We start from the raw sequence: 23,634 nt of genomic DNA, 5'->3' as shown, positions 1-23,634 counted from the left end.
CTGTGTTTTACACCATAGGCTGTACTGCCCACCATTGTAAACACGTGTTACCACTGTCAGAGGCTACATTGATTTGTGAAGTCGGACTTGTGTAGTCGATATGACCCACATGTTACCACAACGACGTGTTTGACAATGTTTGGGTACAGCGACTCAACACTGACTGTATGTCCTGTAGTTTAACCTTCCAGGAAGACACTCTACACCTCTGTATGTCCTGTATGTCAAGGTTCCTGCAGTTACATTAACGGCTCCCGCAAGAATCCCCAAGCACGGACTAGTCAGTAAGTGAACTATACACAAACATGTATGGAACATCATGACCACGTGTCTGCTTCCATTTCACGGAGTATTAAGTGTTAGTGGATTATTTTGCTCCCTCGCTCCCTACCTACCAACCACTGGCCCACCCAAACACCCATGTCTCCGATCCACCCACCCACACAAATGTGGGGGTATTTTGTCCGGTTACTGTTTGTCTGGGGGCGTTATGCCCTTGTGGGCGTATTGTCCTACCACCTATGAAACAACGCTATCTTCTACTAGTATTACACTCAAACTCTTATCCACAGGCCACAGGCCATGACAGTGAGGGCTGCGATGACAAACTCAAGATCCCCCCAAATCAGTAGCCATTTAAGCAGCAGCCAGGAGTCAGAGTGGGATGACGTGCTCCCAGTACCCAAACTCAGATTTTCTGTGGCATCTGTCCTCGTCTTCTGTTTAGCAGTGTTGTGTTTTGCGAACAGTTATGACGGAGACTTTGTCCTTGATGATTATGTTGCCGTCCTGTACAACAAAGACCTGCTTCCCGAGACCCCGCTTTCCGCCATTTTCGCTCATGACTTTTGGGGGAACAAGTTGGACTATAGAAGCCACAAATCCTACAGACCTCTCACCACCATGACTTACAGGTAAGGACATGCATCATTATTAACAACTGGGGTTTATAACTGAAGTTTAAGCGAAATACCCTTTCTATAATAATAATTCAAATCATGCTCTAAAACAGTCCCTTGGATATCGTACAAAGGACATATCGCCAGTCCCAGCAAGGGATAATGTCCTTAACCAATAACTGAGCTATTATGTTTTCTTGATGTAATACTGGTTTCATATTGGTTTCACAATGTGATATTGATAAAACTGATTTGGTGAAACCCGGATTGTTCGTAACAGCTACAAAAGACACGTGTTTCTTTCAATTGGAAGTACCGAAAATGATATTGTTTTCACATCCTGGAGGTCTATTGATATTTAGGAATGATGGTTTGTTTTGACAAAAAATTCCCAGCGAAAGGATACTGTTCTTGTTTGTACACGTTATTAAAAGTAATGTTCTAGCCATGTGATATTTGCCTGAATAGAATTATGTCTCCTCAATTGCAGGTGGAACTACGCATGGGCAGGATCTATGCAGCCTGAAGGATTCCACGTAGTCAACATCGTCCTGCACGGCTTGGTGTCGGTCATCTTCCTGGCAGTATTCTCTGTCCTCATGTCTGGTTACCAGGTTGACCAGGAATCTGCCAGGCCGGTGTTTGCCTCACCCCGAGCTGCCCTCCTGTGTGCTGTGTTGTTTGCTGTGCATCCTATCCATACTGAAAGTGTGAGTAACAACTGTAGGTCCATTGTCCTAATGCATATTTGTCCATCACAAGAATGGACATAAGTTCAGTAAATTTACTGAAAAGACTTTAACGTCTATATGCGGAATTGCGTTGATAACGTCTGAATTTTGTCAAAGTGATTTCACTCAATTTAAACGTTTACAGTACATGCCTTAGATTAACGTTTAGTCTCTTATATTTGGATACAAATAAAAAAAACCATTCAAAAAAGGAGACCCAGTGAGAAAAGAGACTCATTCACTCACTCACTCACTCACTCACTCAATCACTCACTCACTCACTCACTCACTCAGGACATCATGTAGCCCATTTATTGCATTTCATGTAATTCATTTTTTCAGGTAGCAGGGATCGTGGGTCGGGCCGACCTGCTGTGTGCCTTGACTTTCCTTCTATCGTTCCTGTTGTACGCCAGGGCCTGTCTCCCAAGTAAGTCTTCATAGCTATCATATCATGACTATAACATACACGCTGTCAGGGAGTGCCTTTCACGTAAGTCTTCATAGCGATCATATCCTGACTGTAACATACAAGCTGTCAGGGGTGCCTCTCACGTAAGTCTTCATAGTGATCATATCCTGACTGTAACATACAAGCTGTTAGGGAGTGCCTTTCACGTAAGTCTTCATAGCTATCATATCCTGACTGTAACATACAAGCTGTTAGGGAGTGCCTTTCACGTAAGCCTTCATAGCTATCATATCCTGACTGTAACATACAGGCTGTTAGGGAGTGCCTTTCACGTAAGTCTTCATAGCTATCATATCCTGACTGTAACATACAAGCTGTCAGGGAGTGCCTTTCACGTAAGTCTTCATAGCTATCATATCCTGACTGTAACATACAAGCTGTCAGGGAGTGCCTTTCACGTAAGTCTTCATAGCTATCATATCCTGACTGTAACATACAAGCTGTCAGTTGCCTTTCACGTAAGTCTTCATAGTTATCATATCCTGACTGTAACATACAAGCTGTCAGGGAGTGCCTTTCACGTAGGTCTTCATAGCTATCATATCCTGACTGTAACATACAAGCTGTCAGGGAGTGCCTTTCACGTAAGTCTTCATAGCTATCATATCCTGACTGTAACATATAGGCTGTCAGGGAGTGCCTTTCACGTAAGTCTTCATAGCTATCATATCCTGACTGTAACATACAAGCTGTCAGGGAGTGCCTCTCACGTAAGTCTTCATAGCTATCATATCCTGACAGTAACATACAAGCTAGCAGGGCCTATCTCTCACGTAAGTCTTCATAGCTATCATATCCTGACTGTAACATACAAGCTAGCAGGGCCTGTCTCTCACGTAAGTCTTCATAGCTATCATATCTTGACCGTAACATATACGCTGTCAGGGAGTGCCTTTCACGTAAGTCTTCATAGCTATCATATCCTGACTGTAACATACAAGCTGTCAGGGAGTGCCTTTCACGTAAGTCTTCATAGTTATCATATCCTGACCGTAACATATAGGCTGTCAGGGAGTGCCTTTCACGTAAGTCTTCATAGCTATCATATCCTGACTGTAACATATAGGCTGTTGGTTGGTTGGTTTGTTGTTTAACGCAGTACTCAGCAATATTCCACTATTTGGCATCGGTCTGTAAATGATCCAGTCTGGACCAGGTGATTAACAGAGGTGCTGCGGTAACCTTGTGTGTAATGGGCAGACACGTTATGTTGAAGTCCATGGTTCGACTCTCGACACATCTAAATATGATGAGGACAGTTACGGGTGTTCACTCACTCACTCAGCGACCTACCCAATCACCTACCAGGCGGCTTGTAAATAATACTGTAATGCTAAATATGTATTACAAATTGCTTTGAATGACATTTGAATTTATTCAACCACCTGTCTGCCCACTAACTCACTCACACACTCGCTCACCCACCGACTAAAACATTCACCCACTCACTCACCCATCCGGTTAATCAACCACTGACCGACTCACCTGTTATGTCACCTGTTATGATTTCAGCTTCATGCCTGGTCAGCTATCGTCCCAAGTCCTTCTCCCTGGTGTCTATACTGGCCAGTATGTGTCTGTGTCTCGTGTCTTGGATCTTTTCTGATTTCAGCTTCATGCTTGGTCAGCTACCGTCCCAAATCCTTCTCCCTGGTGTCTATACTGGCCAGTATGTGTCTGTGTGTCATGTCATGGATCCTTCTGATTTCAGCTTCATGCCTGGTCACTTACCGTACAAAGTCCTTCTCCCTGGTGCCTATACTGGCCAGTATGTGTCTGTGTGTCATGTCATGGATCTTTCTGATTTCAGCTTCATGCTTGGTCAGCTACCGTCCCGAGTTCTTCTCCCTGGTGTCTATACTGGCCAGTATGTGTCTGTGTGTCATGTCATGGATCTTTCTGATTTCAGCTTCATGCTTGGTCAACTACAGTCCCAAGTCCTTCTCCCTGGTGTCTGTACTGGCCAGTATGTGTCTGTGTGTCATGTCATGGATCTTTCTGATTTCAGCTTCATGCTTGGTCAGCTACCGTCCCGAGTCCTTCTCCCTGGTGTCTATACTGGCCAGTATGTGTCTGTGTGTCATGTCATGGATCTTTCTGATTTCAGCTTCATTCTTAGTCAGCTACCGCCAGAGTCCTTCTCCCTGGTGTCTATACTGGCCAGTATGTGTCTGTGTGTCATGTCATGGATCTTTCCGATTTCAGCTTCATTCTTAGTTAGCTATCGTCCCGTGTCCTTCTCCCTGGTGTCTATACTGGCCAGTATGTGTCTGTGTGTCATGTCATGGATCTTTCTGATTTAAGCTTAATTCTTAGTCAGCTACCGCCAGAGTCCTTCTCCCTGGTGTCTATACTGACCAGTATGTGTCTGTGTGTCATGTCATTAATCTTTCTGATTTCAGCTTCATTCTTAGTTAGCTATTGTCCCGTGTCCTTCTCCCTGGTGTCTATACTGGCCAGTATGTGTCTGTGTGTCATGTCATGGATCTTTCTGATTTCAGCTTCATGCCTGGTCAGCTACCGTCCCGAGTCCTTCTCCCTGGTGTCTTTACTGGCCAGTATGTGTCTGTGTGTCGTGTCATGGATCTTTCTGATTTCAGCTTCATGCTTGGTCAGCTACCGCCCCGATTCCTTCTCCCTGGTGTCTATACTGGCCAGTATGTGTCTGTGTGTCGTGTCCACCTTCTGCAAGGAGCAGGGCATCACTGTCATAGTAAGTCACTGTCAGAGCGCTTTCATGAAACTGATCATAACACACTTCTTTTACCCAGCACCGACCGTTGTACCAGAATCCATCTCAAAGCTTTTCTCATGAATGAAAAGTAGCAACACTGTAATGCTATTGTATCTACGCGCTCACTTAGTCATATATCATAAAGTTACTGTAGCATAATATCTTGACATAAATGTGTTAAAAAGATACTGTAAAACCTTTCCAGTGGCAACGACTGATAAGCTAGTCTGTAAATGAAACTGCTCAATCTCTATAGGTTGTACCTGTTTCAGCTTGACAAAATGTCTGGCCAATAGTGATTCACAGTATAATGGTTGTAGATGTTTTGCATTTGCAGGGTATTTGTAGCGCGTTTGACATAATCGTTGTATGTGAAGTCGATCCTTTCCATTGGTTGGGACTCAACAAGGCAAGCAGGTCCAAGGAAGATAAATTAAAGAAGGTAAGCAGTCAAATCGAAATTGATTGATTGATTGATTGGTTGGTCGGTTGGTTGGTTGGATGGTTGGTTGGTTGATTGGTTGATGGTTGGATGGTTGGTTGGTTGTTGATGGTTGATTGGTTGGTTGATGGTTGATTGGTTGATTGGTTGATGGATTGATTGAAGTTAGCAACGCATTGAGAAATAATAATACCTATGTTCGTTTCCATTGTCTTGCCTATTATGTGTATCGCGACGCGACCCTGCGCACACACCTGCACACTCCAACAAACCAAAGTTTCGGCTGTATTAAAAGGCATGAGAATAAGGGGGTTCAGACATTTCTATGATATTATGTTCTGTAATATCCATTCTCACTGACATGATGAGTCCCATCCGGGATTCGAACTCACACTTTCAGTCAGACACCTAAACGCCAGTACACAAAGTCAGCGATCTAACCCCCGCGGTTTCCACAACAATGAGGGGTTCGAGTCATGGATGGAGCTGAACCCCAACAAGTTTAGGGGTTGTACTTTACTGAGAAAATGTTATCCCAACTCGGGCATATGTTACATTTGGCCACTTTTCCACATGACATTGTGTATTCAAACACAGAGTACGTGATCTAGACTACCAGTTGCCAGACTTCCATTCTTGTGGAGGCTTCGGTGGCTGGGTGGGTTAGATGGCTGACTGTGTGTGTTGGCGATCATGTGCCTAACTCTGAAACTGTGGATGTTCTTTAATGAGAACGTGTAATCCCAAATATGACACATGTTATGTTGCCACTAGTTATGTTGTATGGCACCTTTGAACTGTATGCCTTTACATATCTTCCAGTTTAACCGACCGCGATGGGTCAATGGTCTCATCCAGCGTCACCTCATCTTGTTTATAACCGGCGTGTTGGTCCTGAACATTCGACTGCGGGTCATGGGATCAATGCCTATATTCGATGTCAACTTCATCCCGCATGCCTATGTCAATGGCACAATATACAGAGTAAGTAGAGTCTGCTGAAAAACGATGTAACAGGGGTGAGTGAGTGAGTGGGGGCGGGCTTCACGCTTTGAACCAATATGGGGAATCGAACCCGGGTTTTCAGCGTGGCGAGCGGGCGCTTAAATCACTAGGCTACCCCACCGCCCCGTTGTACCAGGAAATAGTCCTACATGACCATGTGTGACCCTTCTCTTCCAAATACATTCGTGACCAACTCGTGTTATTCCGGGACAAGCCGCTTCTTGGAGGTTACGGAAAGAGGCGAGTGGTGACGAATGCTTCTTGGAGGTTACGGAAAGAGGCGAGTGGTGACGAATGTGCCAAATACAGTCAGTTGTCTGTTGGTGTCTGTTTGATGTTTAACGCCACACTCAGCACTGTTCCAGCTATATGGCGGCGGTCTGTAAATAATCGAGTCTGGACAATGCAGTCCAGTGATCAACACCATGAGCATCTATCTACGCAAATGGGATACGATGACATGTATCAACCAAGTTAGCAAGCCTGACCACCCGATCCCGTTAGTCGCCTCTTACGACAATGGCAGCGACAAAACCCTGTTTCCACATTCATAAGAAATCTCTGCCAAAAGCAGAGTCGACTGTACAATTCTAACCCGGATGTTCACAGGTAATTGTTTGTTGGAAGAGAGTGATGTCACACAATTATCTTCAAGGGTTCGTCTGTCAGTGATTGGGATTAGTCCCGTATATAGATACAAATAAACTCTACCTAGAAAACTGGAAATCTCATTTTGTTACCTATGAAAATATATTATCTAACGGCATTTTGGAAATTGTGCGTATTACGGAAGCGTCCTAGTGCCACAGTCAGAATTTTTTTTATCTCCTAATTAGGACTTAGCTATGTCCTAATTAGGTGATACTATCTCCTAATTAGGACTTAATATCTCCTAATTAGGACATAGCTATCTCCTAATTAGGACTTAGCTATCTCCTAATTAGGACTTAGTATCTCCTAATTAGGACTTAAGGATCTTATAAATATGTATGAAAAAGTCAACCAGTAGTCATTCACTTCTTCTGTTTGGGTTTAGCATCTTGGATGAAGTCATGGATGAAAGCATATGCATTTGTTTCATGTTGGACATGCAGTATTCAGAAATTGTGTCTTGTTTGGTCCATGTAAATGGCATCATTATCAGCATGAAGACTTTGAAAAGGAAATCAAAACGACTGAATCTGTTTAGGCGAAGACATAATAGTGATATGGCAGAAGTTGCTATGTTCGTAGTGAAAGTGAGTAAGTGAGTATGGTTTTACGCCGCTTTTAGCAATATTCCAGCAATATCACGGCGAGGGACCGTAGTGAAAGAGGTAGAAGAATCAGGACAAATGTGTGCTTACAAGCTTATGCATCTGAAATGCATACAAGAGGGATTCATTATCAGTCAAGACATGGTGCTTCATTTGCTGCATTTAGTAGTGGCAGAAATGAGAGTACAAGAACACCCAACTGCATGTACTTCCATAGAGATCGGGTAGCCTCCCTGAATGTGAGAGGGTACCACACAAATGACGTCACTAGGGGGAATCCCCCTTGTTTCTTCTATAGCATGGCCGACGCCATGTTGAAATAAACAATGATAACATACAACTTCTATACACAATATTTAATATCCCCGTGCATGCAGAATGGACATGGGTAGGAGATCCTCCCCAAGCCACCCTTACAATCTATATACAGATGTCTCTTGAAATATACAAATACACTTTACACATCTCTCTACCATGTGGTGGTGTCTGGTGGTATGTGGTGGTGATGGTGGTGTGTTTTGGTATGTGGTGGTGGGTGGTGGTGGGTGATGGTGATGTTGGTGATGGTGGTGTGTGGTGGTGTGGTGGTGTGGTGGTGTGTGGTGGTGTGTGGTGGTATGTATTTGTGTGTCTGGTGGTAGTGGTGGTGGTGCTGTGTCTGCTGCTGCTGCGGCTGCGTCTGCGTCGTCGTCAGCGTCAGTGGAACCACATTTTGGCATTCATCAGAATGTTTGACTCTCATGTGTCTCTTCAAATCATAGGGGCGGTGGGGTAGCCTAGTGGTTAAAGCGTTGGCTCGTCACTCCAAAGACCCGGGTTCGAATCCCCACATGGGTACAATGTGTGAAGCCCATTTCTGGTGTCCCCCGCCATGATGTTGCTGGAATATTGCTAAAAGCGGCGTAAAACCAAACTCAGTCAGTCAGTCAGTCTTCAAATCATAAGACCATGTATAAGTATTTCCACACAAAGAACAGATATCCATCTTGATGTTTCTCCTCAAAAGGTCAGTGACAGAACAACAAGGTTCTGGGCTATTCATACTTCCATTCATTGGCTCTTCTCTGATTCTCCAATGACCATAGGCCAGACTGGTTACAACATCTTCGGGTAGATATTGCTTGTCATTGAAGGGAGACGACCAAATATCAGTGCATAAAATGGGGTAATATCGGAAATGCTAATGGAACTACTATTAAATTAATTGTTGTGATTGCACGTGTAAAAATGACTGTAAAACTTAGTGATAACGTTTTGTTTGTTTTTATAAACATGGTTTACAATATAGTTGTGCAAGATGATTTGAAAGGTAGGCCTACTAACCCACTGACCTAGTTATACAGGTCACGTCGGTTGTACATAGCCAGGCGTGTATGCACAGGCTAAGACTCGAAATATATTATTGGACACAAGTGGACAGACATTACACTATATATAAAACTATGTATGAACCTGGGACAGCCTTCTGTTCAGTTGGGAAGACGTATGTATGTAGCCTGTTACAGATTCGTAGGACAGTAAGGACTGTGCTTATATGACAAGGCATGCTTACATGACGATCTGAAAAAATGTGACTGTTGATCTCATAGATTATATGGATTATGCGATACAGTGGATAAATAATAATGAACAGGTGACGTCATTGGCGTTGGGTGTTCTGGTACTCTTATTTCTACCACTACTAAATACAGCAAAGGCGCACCGTGTCTTGACTGACAGCGAATCCCTCTTGTATGCGTTTCAGATGCATAAGCTTGTAACCACATATTTGTCCTGATTCTTCTATAACATATGTTATATTTGGGATAACACTTTCTTAGTAAAGTACCATTCTAGTACTTTTGTTGGGTTGAGTCCCATCAGGGATGGCATCCAATCGCCAGCCATCCGATCGCCAGCACACAAAGTCAGCCGGCTCACCCACCGCGACTTCCAGCCACCGCTGGCGATTAGGTGCCTGACTCTGAGGGTGTGGGTTCGAAACCCGGATGGGACTCAACCCGACAAAAGAACTAGAATTTGTACTTTTCTAAGAAAGTGTAATCCCATATATAACATAGGTTACATCTGACCACTTTCTAAATGGCACTGTGTAATCACTGGTTCTTCTACCTCTTCTACCTCTTTCACTATAGTATGTCTTCGCCTACATAGTTTCAGTCGTTTTGATTTCCTTTTCAAAGTCTTCATGCTGATAATGATGCCATTTACATGGGCCAAACAAGACACAATTTCTGAATACTGCATGTCCAACATGAAACAAATGCATATGCTTTCATCCATGACTTCATCCAAGATGCTAAACCCAAACAGAAGAAGTGAATGACTACTGGTTGACTTTTTCAAACATATTTATTAGATCCTTAAGTCCTAATTAGGAGATAGCTAAGTCCTAATTAGGAGATAGTATCTCCTAATTAGGAGATAGCTATGTCCTAATTAGGAGATAGTATCACCTAATTAGGAGATAGCTATGTCCTAATTAGGATATAGTATCACCTAATTAGGAGATAGCTAAGTCCTAATTAGGAGATATTAAGTCCTAATTAGGAGATAGTATCACCTAATTAGGAGATAGTATCACCTAATTAGGAGATAGCTATGTCCTAATTAGGAGATATTAAGTCCTAATTAGGAGATAGTATTACCTAATTAGGAGATAGCTAAGTCCTAATTAGGAGACATTAAGTCCTAATTAGGAGAAAGCTAAGTCATAATTAGGAGACATTAAGTCCTAATTAGGAGATAGTATCACCTAATTAGGAGATAAACAAAATTCTGTTTGTGGCACTAGGACGCTTCCGTATGTTATCAATTATTTCTAGGTTTTAAACTACAACTACCTCTATGCCATCAATATCTGGTTGCTGTTGAATCCATGGTGGCTGTGCTGTGAATGGTCAATGGGTTGTATACCTGTCATCACCTCATTGGCTGATCCTAGAATCTTGGCAGTCATAGCTCTCTGGACTGGGTTTGGTGCTATCGTGTTCCATTGCTGTAACGGGAAGGTCACACATGATCGCCGGTGAGCAGTACTAATATCCTCAGAGGTTATCGTATTTAAAGTGTATTCGGCTAGTTGTTGGTAGTTTAAATGTCAACCACCGTGGCTAAACAGCGTAGTTGCGCTTCTGCGTACAGATCACATGTGAAAAAAATTGGTAAAGTTAAGAAGGGGCTAGGAGAGTATGTAGAAGAATAATGGTGTTCGCCCATTTTACGACATTCTCGGGATTCTAGTTCATCAGGGGCTTGGAGAGTATGTTGCAGAATATGATTGGAATATGGCCCAGTATGATTAGTTTTCTGTTTTTCTTTTATTACTTCTTTGCTACACCATTATCCCCAATAACTCACTGACTCACTCACCCAACCGTTTCTAGAGTAGATCTTTCTACGCCTGATTTATCTTGTCTGACGATTCCATGTTGTTAATGTTTCTATCTACAGCATCCTGATAACGTCCCTGGCAGTATTAGGGGTTCCCTTCCTGCCAGCCAGCAACCTGTTATTCCGTGTGGGCTTCGTGATCGCAGAGAGGATTCTGTACCTGTCCTGTGCTGGCTTCTGTATGTTGGTGGTGCTCGGGGCCAGACACATCTGTTATAAATTTCACTCTACTGCCAGACAGGTAATTTTATATACAGGCTTATGGTGTTGATTTCATGCGAAAGTCCTGAGATGTTAGTGCATCTTGGTTGATCGTATGAACTTTAGTTTCGTGAATATTTCCATTAGTAGTCCAAAGGATAGTCGTAATACCAAGAGTGTGGTCAATTACAGTGAATGTCATTTTCATTGAAGTTTACCGTGCACATCAGTGTACAGTATAAATGTTTTTGCTTTCAATATGTCCATGTTTAATTTGACCATGTTTGTTTTGCAGATGGTTACGGCGGGATTCGCATGCCTCATAGCTGTATTTGTTCTTAGGTCAATTCAGGTAGGTGCCTGAAGTTGAAACTAATTCATCATAGAATCTGTAAATAATCGGTATCAAAACATTTAACAACAACATCGACGATGCGTACCCACCTACTATTGTCCATTCAAGTTCCTATCAGTACATTCATTCCCACCTTCTTCCACAACACTATATCCTTCACCGAGCAAGTTCCCGACACTGTTTTCCTCTGCCCCTTATGCATTAACCCTATTTCGTAATAAAAGCGTCCTTCTCAAAACGGCTATCCTTTCATGTCCCCCTTATGCATTAACCCTACCTCGTTATCCACCCGTCCTTCTCAACACAGCTATCCTTTCATGTCCTCTTTATGCATTAACCCAACCTCGTTTTCCACCCGTCCTTCTCAACACAGCTATCCTCCCGTGCCCCTTATGCAAAACCCCCCACCTCGTTATCCACCCGTCCTTCTCAACACAACTATCCTTTCCTGTGCCCCTTATGCACAAATCCCCACCTCGTTATCCACCCGTGCTTCTCAACACAGCTAATATCCTTTCATGTCCCCCTTATGCATTAACCCTACCTCGTTATCCACCCGTCCTTCTCAACACAGCTATCCTTTTATGTCCTCCTTATGCATTAACCCCGCCTCGTTATCCACCCGTCATTTTCAACACATGTATCCTTTCATGTCCTCCTTATGCATTAACCCCACCTCGTTATCCGCCCGTCCTTCTCAACACAGCTATCCTTTTATGTCCTCCTTATGCATTAACCCTACCTCGTTATCAACCCGTCCTTCTCAACACAGCTATCCTTTCCTGTCCCCTTATGCATTAACCCTACCTCGTTATCCACCTGTCCTTCTCAACACATCTATCCTGTCCTGTCCCCCTTATGCATTAACCCCACCTCGTTATCCAACACAGCTATCAATTTATGTCCTCCTTATGCATTAACCCTACCTCGTTATCCACCCGTCCTTCTCAACACAGCTATCCTTTCCTGTGCCCCTTATGCATTTACCCCACCTCGTTATCCGCCCGTCCTTCTCAACACAGCTATCCTTTTATGTCCTCCTTATGCATTAACCCTACCTCGTTATCAACCCGTCCTTCTCAACACAGCTATCCTTTCCTGTCCCCCTTATGCATTAACCCTACCTCGTTATCCACCTGTCCTTCTCAACACATCTATCCTGTCCTGTCCCCCTTATGCATTAACCCCACCTCGTTATCCAACACAGCTATCAATTTATGTCCTCCTTATGCATTAACCCTACCTCGTTATCCACCCGTCCTTCTCAACACAGCTATCCTTTCATGTCCCCCTTATGCATTAACCCCACCTCGTTATCAACCCGTCCTTCTCAACACAGCTATCCTTTCCTGTGCCCTTATGCATTAACCTTCCTCCTCGTTATCAACACAGCTATCAATTTATGTCCTTATGCATTAACCCCACCTCGTTATCCACCGTCCTTCTCAACACAGCTATCCTTTATGTCCACTCCTTATGCCATTAACCCTACCTCGTTATCCAGCCTGTCCTTCCTTTATCCTTTCCTGTGCCCTTGCGCATTAACCCTACCTCGTTATCCACCCGTCCTTCTCAACACAGCTATCCTTTTATGTCCTCTATGCATTAACCCTACCTCATTTATGTCCCGTCCTTCTCAGCACGCTATCTTTTATGTCCTTATCCATTAACCTACCTCCTATCAAACCCGTCCTTTATGCTATCCACTTATGACGCTTATGCATTAACCCCACCTCGTTATCCGCCCGTCCTTCTCCAGCTTATCCTTATGTCCTCCTTATCCACCCGGGTCTTCTTTACTATCGCCTACCTCGTTATCCACCTGTCCTTCTCCCAGGTCACTTTAGCTATCCTTTTTATCCTCCTTCATGCCATTCCTACCTCGTTATCAACCCTGTCCTTCCTCAACACGGCTATCCTTTTCATGTCCCCTTGTGCATTACCGTCCTTCCTCCTTATCCTTTCCTGTCCTTCCTATCCCACCTCATCCACTTATCCTTATCCACCATCCTCCTTGACCATTCCATACCTCCTGTTCTACAATGCTTCCTCAGCCCTTTCATCCACCGTCATTATCCACCGTCCTCAGCACGGCTTATCCTTGTCCATTATCCACCCATTCCTCACACTTCCTTCCTTATCCTTCCATTATCATATCATTTCGTACCTCGTGTCCTTTCCATTATCCATTTCTTCCTTCCTGTCCACCTCGTTGCGCTTCGTTTCCCTTATCCGATGACCCTCCGTTATCCTATCCTGTCTCATGTGCCCTTGTATTGTCCACTCGTTTCATTTCCACTTCGTTTCCTGGTCCATATCGTTGTCCTTCCGTCCTTTCCTGTCCCAGCACATCCTTTCGTAAATTGTCCACCTCCGTTATCCACTTCATTTCTTTCCCTTCAGCTATCCTTCTCAGCTTCCTGCTTCCTTATAATCCCACCTCATTATACACGTTCGGCTGCACGTCCTTCTCCATGTTTATCCTTTCATGTATCATTCCACGTGTACCTCGTTATCCTTCCGTCATTACTCAGCACTGTCCTCCTTGTCCATTCTTTCCTTCGTTAGCCCTGCCTCGTTGTCCATGTCCTTCCAGCTATCCTTTCCTGTCCTCCTTATGCGTGCCGTTCTCCCTGTCACGGCAATAGGTAACCCTGCCTCGTTATCCATGTATCCTTTTCAGCACGTCCTTCCTCCACTGTCGTTATCCTTCCGTCCGTTCGTGTCCACCTTCGTTGTCCAGTCCTGTCCTCATTTCCACCATCCGTTATCTGTGCATTTCCTGTGTGTTTGACTGTATCTCATGTCCTTGGCCCTCGTTGTCCGTCTGTATCGCTGTGACGCGCTTGAACCGACAGTCCTTGTCCATATTGTCATTCGTTGTCCGTTATTACTTGGGTGTCCTATCCTTTATGTCCTTTCGTTGTCCATGGCCCTCGTTATCCTTCAGCACCGTCGTGTTGTCATGCTCCCGCATCGTTATCCGCTTCATTTTCCTGTGTCCCGTTATGCCGTTAACCCTACCTCGTTATCCACCCGTCCTTCTCACATTCCTTATGTCCTGTCCCCTTATGCATTTAACCCTCCGTTCATACACCCGTCCTTTCAACACAGTATCCTTTCCTGTGCCCTTATGCTGTAACCCCACCTCGTTATCCACCGTCCTTTCTCCAGCTATCGGCTTTATGTCCTCCTTATCCATTAACCCACCTCGTTCGTTCACCCGTCCTTGTCCACTTCGTTTCCTTTCCTGTCGTCCTCCAGCTTCGTCCTACCTCGTTGTCTCACTGTCCTCGTACAGCTATCATTTCATGTCTCTTTACGTTATCCACCTGTTGTCTTTTCTCAGCACAGCTATCGTTTTCCTGTCCTCTCATTTACATTAACCCTACCTCGTTGTCCATCCACCTGTCCTTCGTATCCTGTGTCCGTTATCCATTGTCCCACGCATCGTCATCCACACCTCATTTCGTGCACAGCTATCCTTTTCCTGTCCTCCTTATACATTAACCTACCTCGTTATCCTTTCCTTTGTGTCCTTCTCAACACGGCTCGTCCTTTCATGTACCCCTTGTGCATTAATCGTTACCTCGTTATCCACTATCCATTTTCAGCACAGCTATCCTGTTCCTGTCCTCGTTATGCATTCTGTGTCCTCGTATACACCCGTCCTTCTCAACACGGCTATCCTTTCATCCACCCGTACCCCTTATGCATTGTCCTACCTCGTTATCCAACACAGCTATCCTTTCCTGTCCTCCTTATGCATTAACCCTACCTCGTTATACACCCGTCCTTCTCAACACGGCTATCCTTTCGTACCCCTTATGCATTAATCCCACCTCGTTATCCAACACAGCTATCCTTTCCTGTCCTCCTTATGCATTAACCCTACCTTGTTATCCACCCGTCCTTCTCAACACGGCTATCCTTTCATGTACCCCTTATGCATTAATCCCACCTCGTTATCCACACTTCATTTTCAGCACAGCTATCCTTTCCTGTCCTCCTTATGCATTAACCCTACCTCGTTATACACCCGTCCTTCTCAACACGGCTATCCTTTCATGTACCCCTTATGCATTAATCCCACCTCGTTATCCACCCGTCCTTCTCAACACAGCTATCCTTTCATGTCCTCCTTATGCATTAACCCTACCTCGTTATCCACCCGTCCTTCTCAACACGGCTATCCTTTCATGTCCTCTATCCATTACCTCTACCTCATTAAGAAGTGCTAGAATCTGCACTGATTCATTGAGAAAATGTAATCCCAAATATAACATGATGCATCTACTTTCCCATCCAGAGAAGTAACGAATGGAGAGTACCTCTGGCTTTGTACACGTCAGGAGATAAGGTCTGCCCAAACAATGCAAAGGTAAGCGTGGTAGCAATACCTCCCTTGAGTGCGAGTGAGTGAGTGAGTGAGTGAGTTTAGTTTTGTTGCGCTTTTCTCAAACTTCCAGCAATATGATGGCGTGAGACGCCAATGGGCTTCACACAGTGTACTCATGCGGGGAAAATGATCCACGGTCTTCAGCGTGACGAATGATTGCATTAACTCTAAGGCTGTCCCGCCGCTCCTCTTTTGAGTCTGTCAGAGTAAATCACTACATTAGAATAGAATGAACTCCACTGCATAACACATTAACATATTACTGAAAGAAATTGGTTTAACGTATTTTATATCACGTATTAATCCAACATGGCAAGTAAATATCGTACCTTCTGTGTTGTGTTATGTCTGATGTGTATTTAACATTGATATCTTTTAAAGGAATTATAATACTATACAAGTGCATACAATTCGGTTCTAGTTTTTGAGAGATCTCTTCTGGGCGCTGAATGTGACGTTAGGCAGATGAAAACCATTTCACCCATGCACAAGCCCGTTAGTTCTTGCAATCAGACTTTAGCCACTGACCCTATCAGGTGTAAGCATATACTATGGGATTTCCTGATTCTATTGCTCTTTGGCAGCCTATGCCAGAGTGGTTTTGTTCGGTGACCTCTTGATGGCACGCGACTTGTTGAAAACACCATCTACAAATGGAGAATCTTGTCAAAGCTCTACTATTTACAGACAGCATGGTGCAGCGTTTTGAACTGTTTGTAATTCTAGATTCAGATGGGACAAGCCATGTATTATGATGCCATCAACAAAACAGACGCTGCCATCATAAAATACAGACGAGCGATTGAGTAAGATCTTTTCTGTGTTAGTGGGCAGTGTTTTAAGAGCATTCTAAACAGTTGGTTTTCCAAAACAAAAATTCTTCAGTCGGCGGCCAAAAACTATACATTAAATTCCTAATGATTTAAGATATAATGTCGCCATAGAAGGAAACGGTAATATCCATGCTACATTTCCTTAGCTTGGCAATTTCAGAGAATGCATTTAACCAAATACGCATTGTTGTGTAAATATGATTACATTGTCTCATAACGCCTAGGTTCAATAACTAATGCACATGCATAACATTTTATGTAATATTTGATTAAAACCTAATTACTGGTTACACATATATTCTTCATCATCGCTGCTTGTATTAACAGCAACACAGTTATATTTTCATTTAAGGATCGTTTTCCCATTAGGTTGAATTCTCAGGACTACGCATCAATGCTTTACTTGGCCGTCATCTTCAGACGTGAAGGCGAGATGTTGGAGGCTGAACAGCTGCTTGAGAGATCTGTCGCTATCAGGTACAGCAGCGTCCATCTACATGCATCTTGGTGGTGGTGTGTGGCCTTGTGAGTCCAGGTCACAAATACGTTGAAGTTAAGCAACGATGGTCACAGAGAGTCTTTGGATGGGAGACCGGGTTTCGCAGCCTGACTCCTGAGAGTTTCTATGACATCAGTCCTGCCCCACAAATGATGCATACCTCGCACTTGCGGTCTAACACTACAAATGCCTCCACAACCAAGCCCCATCCTATCTCACTGACTTGATCGCTGTATACACACCAGCCAGAACTCTTCGATCTCAGAACCAGCTCCTACTTACTGTACCAACGTTTCGACTTTCCTCATTTGGTAAACGATCATTCTTTCATGCAGCCCCAAGACTATGGAATTCATTGCCAGTCCACATCAAAGACTCTGATTCCCTGACAGCTTTCAAATCACGACTTAAGACTTACCTTTTCTCCTCTGTATATAACTGACTCTCTCCCTCTTCCCCCTGCATGCACTAGTGTGTGGATTATAGCGCATAACAAATGTCCATAAGAAATTACCTTTACTTAAGTGAGTTTGTTCAATTGCCTCTGTTCACCCAGCAGTGAACCCAGTGCGATAATTTGTATGACTGTTAACCTTCTGCCTCCTCAAAGGCAGCTTGGATTATCCGGGGTAATAATGTGATGGCGGCTAGAGCATGCACACGTGCGTGGAAACAGGCGCTTGATAAATAGCCATTTTAATAGACGTTTAGAAAGGGCATATTCCACTCCCTACTGAAAGATAAGAGAAACAGCCAAAGTATTGGGAAGTATCGGCTCCGGAGAGTCAATGAAGACTCTATTTTACCCAAACAAAAGTACTTTAAAGTAATAACTTCATTAAAAAGGTGTTTGCAAGTTTATTGTTTTCATGTCACTTGATTATGTGGTCCATCATTTAATTGTCTTATGTATTTAGAGTGAGTGAGTGAGTATGGTTTTACGCCGCTTTCAGCAATGTTCCAGCAATATCACCAAAAATGGGCTTTACACATTGTACCCATGTGGGGAATCGTACCCGGGTCTTCAGCATGATGTGTGAGCGCTTTAACACTAGTACGGTTCCTCACAGCCCTTTTTTAATATACCTGGAGGCCTTATGGCAGGTATCCTGCTGTGCGGTGTCTGGTATCAATTAACACTTTACACAATAAAGATGACTTTGTAATAAAAAGCAATTAAATGACACCCCAACCCGAAAACAATAATTAAAGACTTTATATTTCGCAGAGTGTTAGTGGTAGGTGTCACCGGTAGGGCTGAACATTCTAACCCTTTTCGTAAACACCCGGTGTCATGACTGATCTTATTATTATATTATTTGCACAACTCTTGTACCTTTTATGGAATCTGTTTCGGCACAAAATAGAGACTGGCTAATATTTTTATATAATAAGTATGCATATTTTGCTATGCCACTCAAAATATTACTTGAGTCAAGCATTATGAAATGAAAACTTTGCATAATGTTTTCCTTACATTGACAGATCAGACAACGTAGAGGCGTTGATGGACCTAGGCGTAGTTCGAGCAGAACTGAAGAGGAATGAATTGGCAGAGACAAGCTTCCTTGAAGCTATTCGAGAAGACAACAAATGCGTTAAATGCTATTTTAACCTTGGGAATTTTGTATGTTTTCCACGTCAGAAAGAGTTGTTATGTGAATCATTAAATCTGTATCTCCTGGGATATTGTGGAAATCAATAATTTAATACAGGAACTACAAGATTCAAAGGGTTTCCTGCATTCCCCCGAAACAAAACGTCATATATTTGTGACAGGTTTATAGTCAGATTCAAGCCGATTCATGATAAATTGATGGTAATGCCTTCTGAATTGACATCTGTCCATGTAAGGGGATATTTAAATCTTTTTTGTACATCTGTGTATATTTCCAGTAGCCTTTGGACTGCCACAGAACAAATAATTTCTCTCGTAATTTTCAATTATTTTATGTGACGCATGTAGCTCCGTGTTAGAGTTGGTCATCAGCAACCCATGCTTGTCAAAACAGGCGACTAACGGGATCGGGTGATCAGAACTGGTTGACACATGTCATTGTATCCTGGTGATGCTCATCGATGCTCATGATATGTATCACTGGATTATCTGGTCCAGACTCGAGTATTTACAGACCGACGCCATATAGCTGGAATATTGCTGAGTGCAGCGTTAAAAAACAAACAATAATTAGATTGTAATATAATCTGTGTTATGTTATAAAAGAAAAAGAAACATCCCCCGGAAAATTGTTTGCCTTGTAATGACGGCTGTTTATTTAATGTTTCATTAGTATCGAGGCACGGGACGATCTACCGAAGCGATCAGTGCATGGCGAAATGCAACCGATTTATACCCCCGTTACACGCCAGCATGGAAAAACGCCATCCTGCTTCTGATTGACTTGAGTAAGTTGATTGTCGTTGCTGTAGTTGTTGGAATCCACAATCACCAACATTCCAGCTATATGACGCTGACATGTAAATACTCGTATCGAGATTAGTTAATTCTGTGACTGATAGAATGAGCAAAGATACACAACCCTGAGTTCGAATTTGCTGGGGATCTAGTCTTAACCTCATTGCGAGCTAACTCGAGTTACCTGTCTGAGGTACGTATAACATAAATAATTAACTTCAAAAACCTATTTTATTCATCGTTTCAAAAAATTAAGTTATTGATAGAATGAGCAAAGAACCATAACCCTGGCTTCGAATTTGCTGGGGATCTAATCTTAGCCTCATTGCGAGCTAACACGAGTTACCTATGTATTATATACTCTCTTCAACTGTATTTTTATGTTTATTTTGAAACATCTTGTAGGCTTTATGAGTCAATGAAATATAGCGAAATTGCAAACTGGGAATGCAGACTTATCCGTCTTTGGCACCAACTCGAGGAAAGTCAGTTTGAGTGTCACATGGAGACGTGTGTTGGCGCTGAAGTCAATACCTCGTGTGACCACCGTGGGCATCCAGAACTGCACGGCATCGCCTCGGCATCGAACGAATAAGTCTCAGAATCTCGTGTTGCCCAATTGCAGCCCAATCTGCCTGTAGTGCCTGTGCGAGTTGCTGAAGTGTCTGGGGCTGAGGGTTACGGCGTTGCACCCGTCTGTCCAGGGCATCCCACAGATGTTCGATCGGGTTTAAGTCCGGTGATCTTGAGGGCAAGGGGAGCACATTTATGTTGTGGTTCTGGAGGAAGTCTCTAGTGTGACGTGCTGTGTGGGGCCTAAAATTGTCCTGTTGAAACAACTCCCTCTGGCGATCAATGCTTGGAAGGATGTGTGGGCGTAGGATGTCGTTACAGTATCGTTGAGCTGTCAGGTTACCCTGGATCATCACCAAATCACTTCTCCTACGGCGGGTGATCGCCTCCCACATCATAACACTTTCCCGGCCGAAACTGTCCACCTGGGGAACGCAAGCGTCGGCGAAACGTTCACGTCGACGTCTGTACACCCGCATTCTTACATCGCGTCATTCCAATAGAAATCGTGATTCATCACTGAACCAGATTCTACGCCAATTCGGTAGGTTCCAGGCCTGAACGTTGGTGCACCATTGAACTCGATGTCGACGATGTTGTTGTCGAAGCACAGGGCCAAAATAAGGTCTTCTGGCACGTAAACCAGTCTCTCTCAACCTGTTCCTGACGGTTTGTGCAGAAAGCCTCCTCAATCCGGGTATTTGTCGAGCGGTACTGGTCGCCGTAGCTGTTCGATGACGCAGGTGATGTACCCGGATGTAGCGATCCTGCGCCGCAGTGGTCGCTCGAGGTCGCCCACTACGAGGGACACCTGCTACCGCATTCTGCCGGCGATATCTCTCCCAGAGCCGTGAAATGGTGCTTTGGTGAACATTCATGCGTCGGGCAACTGCACGTTGAGACTGGCCAGCTTCAAGCAAACCAATGGCGATATGACGGTTGGCTTCACTTAGACGTGGCATTTTGCGTTCGTCAACAATATTCCAAATACAGTGAATAATCGATAGACAGCGATCAACCTTTTATACCCATCATTGAGACTATCTGATCCCCAACTTTCACGAGCATTGCATGTGAATTGTGTATTCTGTGACACTACACGCCGAAATTGAAAATCATGCTGTGAAATACGGGTATTTTACGGATGGTGCGTTTTGTTGTGATGTTTCAAAACATAAACACCATAGGATTCATAAACAGAACAAAACCTTTGTAAAATATGAATCACGTTTTAATTCATTGCTACATGAAATTGCTATTTTCATGATGCGTTTCTTTTTTGGAGAGTATATAATAATAAAATTCAAAAACATATTTTATTCATCGTTTCATGTGAATAAAATATATTTCGTTTTGTTTTTGTAACTCGTACAGAATAATAATACAAGTTTCAAACATATCTGGAAAATGTATGTCTTGTCTTAAATGCTTCTTTTTAATTCATAGCACCTTAAACATCAATAGAATTGTCAGTGAAAGGGTTAATCTCAAGTCCTCATGTATCTGTAGGCAAGACTGAGTCATGGGTCAAAAGTAGATGTTTTTGGAATAACCTTCTTTTCCAGCGATATGATATTTTCGGTGTGATAACAGATATTTATGATTTAGATATACTTCTACCTTTCATTCAGAGAAGTACGACAAAGCTATTGAGGTTGGTATAGAAGCACTGAAGGCACTGCCAAAGGAAACAAACCTGATGTTCCATCTGGCCAATACTTACATCATGGTGGATAAGTTCCAGGAAAGTGAGGACCTGTTCCTGGCTGGACTACAGATAGACCCACACAGCGCCAAGTTCCATCACAACCTAGGTAATATTGCCCACAGCTATTTTCCCCCTTTTACCAAAAGGACGGTCAACAATGGGTATCATGTTCTATATTCATGAGAAAATAATGGTCCAAATATTTTGTCATGTTCCAGAATTTTGACAGACATCTTAGTTAAGTTTCAAATGCATCTAGCCGCAGGCTCACAACATGCACTTTGAATGCACCATTCTGCACCCACGTATAGGTGTTGCAAATCCCCTTGTCTGTTTCAGAGTTCATAATTTGTATAGTTGGATGAGTTATAGTATTCTCCTAAATTCGTTTTTTAAAATTAAGACCTTTACTTTATTGCGTCACTTGATCTAGCGTCCGTAAGCGGAATATACCATCATTGTGTTTGTCCGTCCCCTTTGTTTGTGTGTCCTCCAGCTTAACGGTTTGCTATTGCCAGGTGTGCTGTACCATCGGTGGGGAAACACTGACCAGGCCGAGGTATCTTTCACACGGGCAGTGGAACTGGAACCAACTGATGCAACGTACCTTCAAAACTTACATCTGATTCAAGCCAAAATAAGGAACAACGCGTAGGCCATATATGACGTTTTGATAAGCATATTCATAGAACGTATGTAAAACAAAACCCGAAAAGATAAACCACCAGCCAAAGAAAACAAATACGACAGTGACTGTTATTGGCCAAGAAGGAAAACTCAGGATGATGTAATTCCGTGTCTGCACATACCAGAAGACAGGTCCACTCCGTCACTATGGCATTGTTTCCTTTGTGTAACTTCCAGTGAGACCTTTTAGAAGTACTTACAATGGGCGCTGGGTGCTTGCCTCTACCTGTGTTGCAAATTGGTATCAAGGGTGTCCATCTGTCTAAGGCCTCATCAGATATGTGAAAATAAGATATGTGAGAATATAATTACACAATCATTCCACCACCCTAAAACACCCATATGGGCTGATAGTGATTTTGGATAGGAAGTTTATAACAAATTATACAAATGTGGCAAATGGGTATGAAACACATATACTGTAAATGTAAGGAAGGATAACAATATATGGATGACCAGAATAAGGAGATGTATATATACAAGTGTGAGAGAGTACAAGTATGCCCACCATCCTTTTTCTGCTCATCACTTGCTTGAGGGGTGAGGTAGCCTAGTGGTTAAAGCGTTCGTTCGTCACTCTGAAGACGCGGGTTCCATTCCCATATGGGTACAATGTGTGAAGCCCATTTCTGTTGTCCTCGCCGTGATATTGCTGGAATATTGCTAAAAGCGGCGTAAAACCTACTCACCCACTCATCTTGCTTCATAACGGTGTTTGAACCAACACATATACGTCGCTCTCGCTGTAATAAAGAAGTTGTTCATCCATATATTATTATCCTTCCTGACAGCTCGGTGCCCTAAATGCCTCTCATGTCATATTTGTTCTACTTTATCTTAAGATATATAGATTACAGAGATCAAACTAAATGCTTCCAAACAGCGACGGCGCTCCTACGAGCACAAGTATGAGTGTGACATCACTCTCTTCTAACAAGTATTATGTTTGCTATGTGGGAAATATACTTTTGCTTATTACGCTTTTGAAAACTATAATTTCATTTTACTGTTATTGACTTCTATTTTATAAA

General features: G+C 43.2%; 1 protein-coding gene across 1 annotated transcript; it reads left to right on the top strand.

The window, feature by feature from the left end:
• The first annotated feature begins 590 nt into the window (after positions 1 to 590).
• Positions 591 to 22,762, top strand: LOC124277915 (protein O-mannosyl-transferase TMTC4-like). Its single transcript, XM_046713644.1, has 18 exons — positions 591 to 914; positions 1,390 to 1,609; positions 1,973 to 2,060; positions 3,913 to 3,935; positions 4,034 to 4,058; positions 4,703 to 4,815; positions 5,174 to 5,278; positions 6,101 to 6,262; positions 10,365 to 10,567; positions 10,993 to 11,173; positions 11,429 to 11,485; positions 15,798 to 15,869; positions 16,614 to 16,693; positions 17,090 to 17,197; positions 18,705 to 18,846; positions 19,511 to 19,625; positions 21,840 to 22,022; positions 22,435 to 22,762. The coding sequence occupies exons 1-18, from the start codon at positions 601 to 603 to the stop codon at positions 22,569 to 22,571; spliced, it is 2,328 nt and encodes a 775-aa protein (XP_046569600.1). The 5' UTR covers positions 591 to 600; the 3' UTR covers positions 22,572 to 22,762.
• The last annotated feature ends 872 nt before the right edge of the window (positions 22,763 to 23,634 follow it).

The sequence above is a fragment of the Haliotis rubra genome, unplaced genomic scaffold, assembly GCF_003918875.1.
Source record: "Haliotis rubra isolate DU_JTF1 unplaced genomic scaffold, ASM391887v1 Scf106, whole genome shotgun sequence".
In the NCBI taxonomy this organism is placed as follows: domain Eukaryota; kingdom Metazoa; phylum Mollusca; class Gastropoda; order Lepetellida; family Haliotidae; genus Haliotis; species Haliotis rubra.
Note: the sequence above shows the minus strand (reverse complement) of the source record. Positions and strands in the feature narration are given on the sequence as shown.

Bases quoted from the DNA above. Each gene is read 5' to 3' on its own strand.
- LOC124277915 (XM_046713644.1), top strand. From the start codon at position 601: ATGACAAACTCAAGATCCCCCCAAATCAGTAGCCATTTAAGCAGCAGC. The intron at 11,174-11,428 runs GTAATTTTATAT...TTTGTTTTGCAG, and splicing joins TTCACTCTACTGCCAGACAG to ATGGTTACGGCGGGATTCGC. The intron at 17,198-18,704 runs GTACAGCAGCGT...TTACATTGACAG, and splicing joins GAGAGATCTGTCGCTATCAG to ATCAGACAACGTAGAGGCGT.